Source organism: Ictidomys tridecemlineatus, chromosome 7 (assembly GCF_052094955.1).
Source record: "Ictidomys tridecemlineatus isolate mIctTri1 chromosome 7, mIctTri1.hap1, whole genome shotgun sequence".
Taxonomy (NCBI): domain Eukaryota; kingdom Metazoa; phylum Chordata; class Mammalia; order Rodentia; family Sciuridae; genus Ictidomys; species Ictidomys tridecemlineatus.
In genome coordinates this window covers 59,993,533-60,006,042 of record NC_135483.1, presented here as the reverse complement: position 1 = coordinate 60,006,042, position 12,510 = coordinate 59,993,533, and the positions used below count along the sequence as shown (strand labels likewise).

The 12,510-nt window shown below is 37.4% G+C and overlaps 1 protein-coding gene across 15 annotated transcripts in view; it reads right to left on the bottom strand.

The window, feature by feature from the left end:
- Ncoa2 (nuclear receptor coactivator 2) overlaps window positions 1–12,510 on the bottom strand; it is a 259,997-nt gene that overhangs the window by 56,318 nt on the left and 191,169 nt on the right. For all 15 annotated transcript variants that reach the window (XM_078017044.1, XM_078017042.1, XM_078017041.1 and 12 more), the window contains one exon: window positions 175–278. In XM_078017044.1, coding sequence (XP_077873170.1) covers window positions 175–278 — 104 coding nt within the window. The remainder of the gene's footprint in view (window positions 1–174; window positions 279–12,510) is intronic.

The following is a 12,510-nucleotide window of genomic DNA, read 5'->3' as shown; positions in this document are numbered from 1 at the left end:
TACATATGCTCACACAAAGAGCCAGAACACAGGTACATACACGCATACTACTAAGGACATGATGTTGTAGTATTAGTGAAGATTTTTCTTAAGTGATATTCACCCGTAATAAAAAAAAAAAATCACATGAAGGTCAACATTTTAAAATAAAGAACTAAAATGAGGGTAAGATACCTCCAGCATCATAGGCCCCAATGCATCCTTGTCGATGACGCCTTGCCCTGTAGATGACACATCTGACTTCTGCACTTCATCTATGTTGGCAGCTGCTGCTTTCTCTGCAACAAACATAAGTATGAATTAAATGGTGGTGCTATTTCAAGGGCAGAGTGACACAGAAATATTTTTATTATAGTGATTTAAAAAAACTCAAATGGGATCAGATATACCTATAAAAGAGAGCACATCCACACTGCCCCTGGACAAGAGAAGCATCTTGAAGTAGAAACTTAAGGAGACGTTACTTAAAAAGTTAAGTAGACGTTAACTTTCCACCTCCAGAACCTGTGGCTCTTTCAGACTGCTAAGAAAATGAGTTTAGAGGTTTCGTGCCAGTCCCTGACAGACACTTTTTCTAGATTATGAAACTGCTATATACTATGGCACAACTGGTTTCTACTCAAGAGATTCCCCAAACTAGGATAAAGGAGGGTCTGTTATTCAAAATTCAATGGCATAATCTGAGATATATTTGCACACATTTGAAGAAGAAATAACAAAGACCTGCTATGCCTGCCCCCACTTGACTCCACAAAGCCTTCCTTGAGTCTTACTGTTCTACTTTTGCCACATTCACCTTTAAAGTGACTGGGAAGATCTAGTCCCTACCTTATCCAAGGGATTTCATGATTTAAAGCAGAGGGAAGAGGAACCCTGTCCAGCTTTCAGGGAATGTCAATAGCTGTCCTTTGATCTAACATGCTCCTGGACTGAAACTCTAAGGAAGCTTTCAGACCTACATGGCCAGGAGCCAAGAGCCATTCTACTATGGATAACACTATTTTATAAAAAAGCTCACAGGAGAGAGATGCATATTTATCGAGTTATGTGTAAACTAGATATTTCTAGAGCACCAAAAGAGTTTAAAGTGTAACAGATATATATCAACAACTTGCTAGAAAAACAATGCACCAATTATTTGTACCTGAATAAATTATATCCTTATTTTCACTGCATGTTATCATCGTAATGAAAATGCAAAAAAAAAACCTCACAAAAAACCTTGTAACTCAATTTAGCACCCCTAATCAATCTGCTTTCCTGAGCTTGGTAATGGGCGATGGGGGATTTTATACAATATTTTTAAAATCTGTAAAGTCTAGTTTGTGGAATCTAGAAATAATTAGGAATCATTCAGATTCTCCAAATCTTGTTGCTCCCAAGCTTCCATGACGTATATTTATCAGTGAAAAGGGAAGATGACTTGTGTAATTCAAGTGCAAACTCAGCCACTTGGTAGAAGTACAACTCACAGCAAAACACTTTTAAGGCTTTGGTTTCCTTATCTCCTTTTGGATGTCAAATTGGATCAAGAACAAAGGGAATGATAGATAAAATACACTTTAAAAACTACAAAAACTTCATACTGTTTTGTATTGTGAGAGCTTAGTAGAAGAAACTGAGCTGTTTGCCTCTGTATATCCTCAGAATTGTCTTTCCTGAAAAACTAAGAAAATTTAAAACAAAAAACCATGAAGCTGTTTATAAATCTATTAGGTTACAGTATTTATATTTACTGCTTCTTTACTGAACTCCACGTGTAATTTCTTTGTAGAACTATCATAAGCAGATTGTACCTAATTTTCAACTACTCTGCTACCTTCCATATTTACTTCCTAAAAAACTGTGACTGTCTATAAACATATGACTTGTCCAGTAGCATTCATAGCTCAATACCATGCAGACGTGTCAATCCTTAACTTTCTTTTGGCCACATTCCCTGGTCCTTCACTACTAGGTCCTGGCTCTCTGTGGGTGTAGACTCGCCCCAATTCCTGAGCCAGTCCTTCCAGAGAAGGAGATATCAAAGTTCTCCAGTGAGAGGACACAAGACTGGCTCAGCTGATTATAGCATGTCTCCTCTTCCCTCCATTTTTTCATGGCCCAAAGATCCAGAATAATAAATGTACAATGGGACATATCTTCTGTCTTTTGGCCAGTTCACCTCTGAGCCAGAGATTTTTCCTCAGGTTCTGCTCACTTTCACATCTGCCAATACAGAGTCAGGACTTAAGCCATCACCTCCCTCACCTAATTCTGGTGGACATTTTGCTGACAGGCTGGCCTGGACTTTTCTCATATATCACACTGATATTCATGGAGTTCCCCTGGAGGTGAACAGGGCTTATACCTCTTAAATGGCCTGCATTATGAAGGTCCTTGCATGCCTCAGATTAAAGTCTGCATGAACTTCATCAGTACCAAATCTCAAAATCCATGGTACTGATATTATGAACATATGTGGTCCTGCATATTTTTATTTACTTATTTTTTGTCTTTAGTATGGTGGCAGTCAGTATGGAGGAGCAAGTCTGTAGCCTTTGCTTTGCATTCTCACCATCTACAGATGTACCATTCTCCTACCAGAAACATCCTTCAGCAGCAGCAGTGATTCTTAAATTGGAATGCTGTATGTGAAAAGACCCCTCCCCAGGGTATGTGCCAGAATTTGCAGTGGGAGCATGCACACAGATCAAAGGTTTTCCTTGCATGAGAATCTGATACATTCCTAAGGGGTATCCCCATTCTCCTACCTTCTGCAGTTCTAAAACAACACACTATAAGCCAAACTTCATTAAGTGGGGGGACTATCTGAATCCTCTCAACGGCTAGTACTGTCCTTATTTTAGAGTAGGTTCTAACTAAACATTTGGCATGCGACTGACAGACTCTCCACCATCACTAATCCCAGGAATAAGTGAAGTTGAAGGTGGATGGAAAGAGGAACCATTTTCCCACTATTTGCTTTGCTGGCCCTTCTGAGTACAGGGAGAAGACTGGAACAGGGAAGAGGTGAGCAGAGTCAAGGAACCTGAAGGCTAAGGATTCTTGGGGGAGAACTGGTCTTAAATAACAAATCATTTTGTTTTGACATATTAAGTTTCAAGTTATCTCATCTCTCAGGGCGCCAACTTCCATTCTTCCACTACTACAACTTGTCATTTCATTCCTTCAAAAAATGAATCTGGACTAGGAGTAAAGCTTGGGGTAGAATGCAAGGCACTAGCTAGGTTCAATCCCCAGTTCTGCCAACAACAAAGAAAAAAAGGAAGGAGGCTAAAGAATGGCCTTAAATTAGGTAATTGCTGGGGGAGAGTGAGAGATAAAGCATCAGCTGCTTATCAAAAGGCAACACTACTGCCATTGGCCCCTAGGAAACCTCAGGGTTGTCCTATGATATTCTGATATCACAATAGTTGTGATTTATTGCTTTCTATGGTGTCTATACTTATGCTACCTTTTAGGATAAAATAGTGTTTGTGATAATCCCCTATTATTGAATCTTTAGAAGATAAATCACTAGACTTGGTGAGGTATTTATATTTTAAGGATCTGATTATGATTCTTAGGACCTAAATTCATCTATTAATATTTTATGTGGAATTTGTAAAACTTAACAGTAAAATAATTCCATCAGACAGATTCCTAAACAATGATAAGTCCTTATGTCTGAGCATTCTAAATATTCTAGCAACATGCTCAAGCAAAGAATTTCATACTTTTATCAGAAGATATATTGAATAAGGACCAATTTGCATTGTATTTCATTATTAGGAATATACAGATCAGGTATAATTTGGGATAAGGACCTAAAAGTTAAATTAGGAGATGATCTATATCTGATAAAACATGTGTTTAGGGGTACTACTGGAAAATCTGGATAAAAATAATTCCCTGAAAATTATTTATAATAAATTACAAATATGCTTTTTCTCTTTTTCAAAGAATGTATCTTTAAATCTTTAAAAGAAAAACAACAACAACAACAACAAACAGCATATAAAACATTTAACAGAATGAGCAACCTATCTGAGTAAATGAGGAGGTCCAAGAGTGCTTTGGGTGGGTGCTGAGTACGCAGCCCGTAGAAGTGGAGTATACAACCTTTGCTGGCTGAAAGTTCACACACTTCAGTCAGGAAGCCAAAACAATTATGAGCAAACCAGATGACAACAGTAATGGGCTAAGCTGCAACAAACAATTTTAACTTCACAAAGCACAGAAAAATGGCTGGACATAGCTGAAAATATTTCATGTGCGTTAAAACTGAGCTGGAGTCCACAGGATATGCAAATAGATGGCAACAAAGAAATGGGTGGAAACGGATGTGTGTCACTGGGTCACTAGGAGATCTCAGCCTAGCCTTGGAAATCAATATTTAGGAATACTGACAAAAATTTCATCTAATCTGGAGCACTAGTAACCTAACTAAAAACGAAACTATAGGGCTGAGGCTGTAGCTCAGTGGCAGAGCACTTGCCTAGCATGCATGAGGCACTGGGTTGGATCCTTAGCACCACATATAAATAAACAAATCAAAGCATTCTATCCATCTACAGTTACACACACACACACAAAAGAAACTACAAATATTTTCACAAGATCAATTTGAAATTATATTAGTGGAACATGGAACATGTGACTTGAAAGAAAACTCCAACTAAGTCTGTAGATTAATTGCAAGAGGATTCTTAAAAAATATTGCAATTTTTACATATATGAAATTTATGTACATTAAAAGAATGAGGAATTTTCATTACTATGTGAACAAAATAAACATGAGCCAAAGGGTAAGAACTTGGGGCATTTTTTTACTCCTGTTCTCAGAAGAATGTTCAGAATATGAATATTTTCTAACCAATTTGTTATCTATTTTTCAATTCTGTACTGAATTTGTGCTTTGATCATTTCTCAATATTAAACATAAATCAATCATACGAAGAGATAGAAAACACCCAGAAATATGGCTTTACCAAATTAACTGGAATCTAAATTAAACTGGCACTGAATTGATGCTATTTGGGTACTTTTCATGAAATAATTGCCACTTCTCTTCAATGTTCGGTTAAACCTTGAAATTAAATAGGAGGAGGGGGAAGGTTAGGAGAAGGAAGACGAGAAGGACTCCTTTGAGAATACACCATTATGTTAACGGGACATATACTGGTATCTTGACAGAGCATTTCAGTAACGAGTATGCTATTTTTATGTTCCAGATAAAAATAAGCTTAAATCCTTAGATATATTTATACTTCTGTAAGTACAGCATTACTATACTGAAACACAGTATTTAATATTTTAAAATTAGGCAGTTTTCTCAGCGGTCACAAACTATATTTAGTTTTCTATATTTTGCATCCATTAACCATAAAAATATATTCTGTTACAAAAATATCCTTCAGTAAACTCAACAGTAGAAAGCTAGTCCCAGAGTTTCATATGATCACAACCTTATGAAATTCTCATTATTACAGATGGAACTCTTGAATTGGAGAAAGAGATGTAAAAATTCAATTTTTCAGAACCTAAGAAAAGATTTCTCCTCTATGTTTTGACTTCATCTTGTCTTCCATTATTCTTTTTAGATAAAGAATATGACCTAAGAAAATAATAATGAAAATGATTCTATCCTTTTCTTCATTCCTATTAATTTCTAAAAATCAGAACATAGCTCTTTTTTTTTTTTTCTTTTTTGAGAGCAGCACACTTTACAAATGCAAAACCCTGAGTGGAGAGACTGTCCAAGGATGCCTGTCTAATCTTTCTCTAACTAGCCTTTCCTCCTGAGTGGCTGCTTCGAGAGCAATCCCTCCTGGTCCCCTTCTCCATTTGCCTGCACTCCAGAAATCCAATACCAATTAATTAAATTTCCAGTTTCAAAGCAAAGAACAAAACCCCATCTCTTTAGGGACTGTGTTAAGATGAATCATACCACAAACTGGGGGGAAAATCATTACTGTAATATTCCATATTTTTATAAGTAATTATTATTCATGTTTTCTCTCAGAAAAAAAGGAGAGGTAAATAGGGAAGCATTTGATCTCTATAAATATAAGTGATTTAAAAATACAAGGAAATACTCTTTTGAAGAAGCTTGATTAAAATGCTTTTTATCACTGGCATACATACGTATAAACTTCAAAGTAAAATTCCAGTTTTTTGGTGAAAACAGCAATAAATCAAAAATTGATCCTAATGAAAAATTACTTTATCTGTAAAAAAGTACATTAGACATTTGTAAATCATAAAGTAGTGTTTTGTTTTTTAAAAGACCTTTACATATTCTTCTAACACTGGCTTTCATTTATCACGGAGTTTATTAGGCAACTGCACTGAGAACATAATCTCAGAGTCTTTCCTCAAAACACTAGGAAAACGGAGTCCCATCGCTTCATAGGGGTGGCAGTCATGGCTCAAGGGACAGCCACATGATTTTTCTAACTCTAGCAGAGCAGTGCCAACCACCACTGATTACTCGGAAACCTACATGCGGTTTCATGCCTGCCCATTACAGGGGAAGGGTGATACTGCCATTATGGCAGAAGCTAATATTCTTTCTTTCTTTCCTTCCTCTTTTTGGATCATCTGAAAAGGCTGCAGGAAAGTTGTGGACATTGGCCTATCTTTTAAAAAAACTCGGAATTCAAACAAATAGCACTCACTCTGTAAAAATGCATCAACTGAAAGAGAATCCACAAGCGATTTACACATACATTAAAACCTCTTTGCACTGCCCATGTTTAGATATCTCTGACATGAAAGCCAATTAAAAGTTTAAGTTATTTTTATGTTTGGTCAAGCATGAAGATAGTTGCTTTTGCTGAGGCTGTGTCACTTAAAACATTAGAATCTTTGACTAAAATGAACCTGATACTTTGTCAAGGTTTTATAATTAATTCCACTGCTTCAAAATTGGGTAAAATCACTCACCCAGAAATCTATCAATTTTTCAGCGGACTGATGTCAAACACAAGTCTAATCACCTCCACAACAAATTTTAAGACTCTTCTGGGAATACATCAACAATTGCCATCTTTTTTTGCATTTAGAAACTGGATGGCTTCAGGTGAAATGACTGTCAAACCCCAGCAGCAGTGAGACCCATGCAGAGCAAAGAAGTCACTGAAACAATGACAGGCGGTTTCTGGCCAAGCACTATAGATTAAATATTACAGGAAAAGTTATGTAGCATCTCAAAGGTTCTAGAAGGTAAAACGAGAGAATTATGCATCTGCACCCAACTAAAATTAGAAAAGCTGCCATATGGCTCTGTGAAGCCAGCAGCACATTCTTATTCATTAGGAAGCATTCTGCTAACATAAAAACACAAGGCCCTTCCTGTGCTCTCCAAATGTGTTTATCTTTTCAACATTAATGCACTATATATCATCGAGCTGCTGAAATCTCCTGCCGTGCATATTAAAAACGCGCAGCTGCACTTTCTTTAGTAGTGGGAGGAACCTAAGCCCCAAGTTGCCTCCCTCTCTTTCTGACATTGAGTTCCTTGTTAACAACCATGATTTCCCTTCAGCAACAAGAAACAGCAAAATCAACCAATCTCAAGGCCATCTCCCAGCAGAACAATCTCAAGCTCTGCTTCAGAGAAAGCAACAGACGTAGTTTCATTTTCACCAATGGCAAGACATGACTACTTAAAGAGAAGCAACACTCATGTCACAAGTTTGAAATATGTAGATCTGCATTTAAAATTAACTTACTACCTTATCAAGAGAGGATGGCCACTAGGAAAGACTCTGGGTGTAAACGGCTGGAAAATGCCTTTGTTCTTTGTAGCTCTAATTCATTCTACTGTCACCCACATTTATTTTTTTTAACACTCCACATTTTACCTATCAGTACTGAATTTATTGATAGGTAAAATGAACAGTGGATAATCTTTCATTGTAAACCATGTGAGTATGGAACAATTTGTCCAAAGTCTCCCTTTTAGATAATTTAAGTTTTTACACTTCACAGTTAAAGTCCTGTAGAGACTCAAAGACAGACCACAAAAAGAAAACAAGAAATATTTAAAAAGCAGGCATACAGTAAACCACTCAGATACGAAGAGAACCTTTGGAAACACTGCTTCAGAAGTACTATAAGTTAGCTGGGTATGGTGGCACACGCCTGTAATCCCAGCAGCACAGGAGGCTGAGGCAGGAGGATCATGGTTGAAAGCCAACCTCAGTAACTTAGTGAGGTTCTATGCAACTCAGCAAGACCCTGTCTCTAAATCAAGTATTTAAAAGGGGCTGGGGATGTGACTCCGTGGTTAAGCACCCTTGGATTCAATCCCTGGCACCCAAAACAAACAAACCAACCAACCCCCAAGACACAAAAACAGAAGTGCTGTAAGTTAATGAACTTAAAGGCAACAAGTGCATATCTTTTAAGTTTGTTCCGGCTGCACTCACTCATTTGATGTGACCATGGTACATTTCTGTATCTTCTACCTCCATGGACTACCGAGAGGTGAGGTCCAAATACGATGAGAACTGCTTATTTAGCATAAATAAAACTCCTTGGGCTTAGCTAAGGTTTTAGAAGCTATCTAGATTAGGAAATGAAGGAATCATATATATATTTTTAAAGACTGAACAATGAGAATAAAACTAGATAGAAAGAAAAAATAAAAACAAAAACCAGCGGGTGTAAAGAAATTAAAAATGAGATTAAGTTATGACTCCACGCTAATTCAGAAGATTTGGGGCAGCCTCACAAAAGACAAAATTATATAAATGTTTCATTTCTTTCAAATATACAATGGTAAATCAAAAGCAAGGTCAACAAAATTACACTGGAAGAGCACTAACGAACGTCTCTGATAAACAGATTAAATATGAGAGTTATATATAAAAAAGTTGTTTTTAAAATCCTCAAAGAGACTTTGGTTTGAGAAGTATGAATATTTCATCTCCCAAATCCTGTTTATTGGCATAACCAGCCTCATGTCCCAATATTCCTACAGTACACCTGGCAATATTAATGACTGGCTGCCCTCTGTCCCTCTCTTTGAAGACTGGTTCTGCTCCAGAAGGTTCATTTCAATTAAGGAATACCCCTTACTCTGTTTTCCTGATGCCCTCTGCCTATCCCCATTCTAACACTCTACTTAATCAGGGTTCCCTTTCACTGCATTGTTGGCTCCTAGGCTATGTGCCTGGCACACAGTAGGTGCTCAAAATTTTTTTATAATCAGAGTTGAAATACATTCAACGTAGCCAAGATCCAAAGATCACCAATGTCTTTACAGAAGTTAACTGTTTGAAGAGCTTTACTGCACAGGTAACAAAGGGGAGTAGAGACTTAAAGCTTTTTGGAATCAAATATTAGGTAAAGATAGGATGAGGAAAATGGTCAGGATACACGGGATAAGGGCATCAGGATCATTCCCATGGTGGTTAGGCCACTGGGAAGAGCCTTTAGGAAAGTCATTTAATGTTCTTTCTACACCTGAGAGATGAAGGAAAAGGGGAAAAAACCACACACATATTAAAAACAAACCAATTTTTTTAATCCAGATTCTCATTTAGGAAGTTATAACCTGCTTCAGATGAAAAAGTAGTTTGGGCATCAAGGGAGTTTTTATCAGACTGGGGATTTTCCCAGTTACTCACAGCTCTGTAGAAAATAAATAAACCTACTGGGGGGAGTTCTATAAATTGTCACATTTGCCTGGGGATCTTGTACAAAGAAGAGCTTTATCAGGTTTCGTGTCCCTCCCACACAGTGTGCTGGGAGAAGCCTTGGCCTCTAAGGATAAGGTTACCCCTGAGCCAGGAGAGCCATCTAGAAAGTGTGATTAGCTAGAGGGAGGGCTGAAATCCCTTGGAGATGCTGGCAAATTCAACTTTGGATACCCAATTATGGAAATAAGCTGAATGCCATAAAGATATTGAATAACAGTGCAGGGAAGAAGGGCAGAGGGAGGGAGGAAGGATGGGCTGGTGACTATACTTGTATGATCCTTTCTCTCCAACCCTGCCACCAGCCTTCACTTTCATCACAGGGCTTCACTCTCAGGCCTCAGCTTCACTGTTCATGGTTAATGTGGCTATGGAAGGAGGGGGGGGGCGGGGGCATCCCAGGCATCAAAACCATCCTAGTACCTGACCTTCATCTCTCCCCTGGGGTCATCCTTCCATGCCCAGGAGTCTCTGTGCTACCCCATCTTTTTCACTGATGTGCACCTTGCTCTCTGATTCATTTTTATGTTCTACTTCTCAGACCTGCTTATTCTCTACACATGTTTTTCTCCCATCTGGGTTATATCTTCCTTTCTGTTTCTCTACAGACATAGGACCTGATGCTATTCTAAGGGGATCGCTACAAGGAGTTGTGTATCACTCTCCCTGCCCCACTGTGATTCTAACAATACCACAGGGAGGTTAAAACTCTCGGCTTCATTTTGCTTACTACCATCTATTCCCAGTCCTCTCATTCAGGCCTCTGCTTGAGCAATCATGGGAGGATCTTTTTTTTAAAAAGCAGGTGTTCCCAATTTAAAGTACCTAATGCAAAAATCTGACAATAGAATACAGAAATATCCAGTTTAGAGACCTAAAACAAATTATGCTAAATCATATCTGAGTAGAGAAAGCCAAGCATTGATACAATAAGAGATCTCTACATAAGTATGTGTAATATAGTGGTTCTGGCCAGCCAAGGAAGGTGGGGGAACACTGGGGCTCAGAAGTGGGCACACTCTTTAGGGATCAAGCAACCAGAATTCACCTGAACAAAGGCAGTGACTAGAAGGTGAGTGAAGAGCATGTACCAAGACAAAAGCTCTCTGCAGACAGGACTAGAGAAGACCAGGGTCCAAGGTATCTACTCTCTGGGTGATGAGGCGCATGATGGGTAGGGGGCCCATTTCTTAAAAAATTTTACAATTCCACACCACCCAAGTTTCTTATAGTCAACAATGTCTAGTACCTAAGAATTTGGTTCGGTCTAGATCAAATCTGCAAGTTTACAACCAAGGCAAAACTAGATAATTTTTAGGCAAATATTTAGGGAGGAAAAGAAGTGGTCATACAAATTAGGTCTTGTCTCAAATATCTGAGATCCTTTTCCAGGAAAGAGCTGACACCATCAGGCAGCATCTTAGATGACCTACACCAAATTTGAGTAAACCTGTTGCAATAAAGGATCTGCTTTGTTTTGAAGGCCAAATATATGCCATGAGAGAGTTTTAAAAACAAAATTTGCTTACACAACCGAGAGACATCTGATTTGTATTTATAGATTTTTCAATACACATACTCAAACTTAGTCCAATTGTACAAAAGGATTGTTGAATTTAGAGTAGGAGATTAGGTCAAATGGCGAGAAAAAAAGAAAGACTGGGAAGTATTACAAAAATAATCCCCAGATAGATCTTCCTAATTTGCTAAAATATGATGTTTCTTTATGGTTACCAGTGTACCCTAAATTCAGTGGACATTCTAGAAAAAGAGTTTCTGTCAAATCTCCATTCAATAGTTACTTCGTTTCATAATGACAATAGGAGTAGATTTAAATAAATCTTTATAGTCACCTTTTAAATTCCTCCAATGTAAATAGTAATGGCTGTGAATCATCAACTAAACTTCCACAACTATTTGAAGCAGTATGCAATTAAAAATAAAGCAAGGGTCAGCTTTACTCAAAACTGACATGCCTCGACCAGGCAGCAGGAAAGGCAGTGAGGGCCTTGGAAACTGCTGGCACCTGCATGTTTCAAAACCCAGCAAGAATGAAGAGGAGAGATGGACATGATGTGCACACAGAAGTCAAAGTAAAATTAACAAAAGCCAAGATTTTCCAAGTTTCCTGAACATGGTAACCTATCTTTTCCGTGATCATATCCTCTTCTTTCCTTATACATGTAGTTCTCCAGCAAGTTTTGCAAATTAAGAGGAAAAATATTGTGATACCCTCAGTAACTTAGTAATTCCTGGGAATTTTATATTGGTTATGTGTTCTCAAATACAAGGACTATACAAGTAATCAAATACATCTGCAAGAAATCAGAATTATCTTATTTAAAGCCTGAAAATTTGTTCTATAATAATATTTATAGTCATAAGAGACAGACATACAAATAATGAACACTCTGGCTATCCAATGGATAAGACAAAAAGAAAAATTCTCAGAAGGTGAATTATGACTATCCATATAGATCATAGAACATACCACAGTTCAGTAGCTAATAATATATACAAAACCCCCTATTTCATAGTAATTAAGTTATCCCTTATCAAATTAACTGGTTTACATAAGCTTAAAATTAGTATTGTTTTTACATATACTAGCCATAAGAGATGTTTCCAACACTCTGTAAGCATTCAAATACTAAAATAAAATCATCACAAAATGTGTTTTTCTAATTTTCAATCTTAATCATCTATTTAAGTTTCCAAATGCTAGATGATTTAGTATAATACTATCATCAAGACTTCAGAAAAGCTCTATCCAATGGCATTTTGAAACAAGTTTAGCTTTAATGCAGATGGACATTTGGAG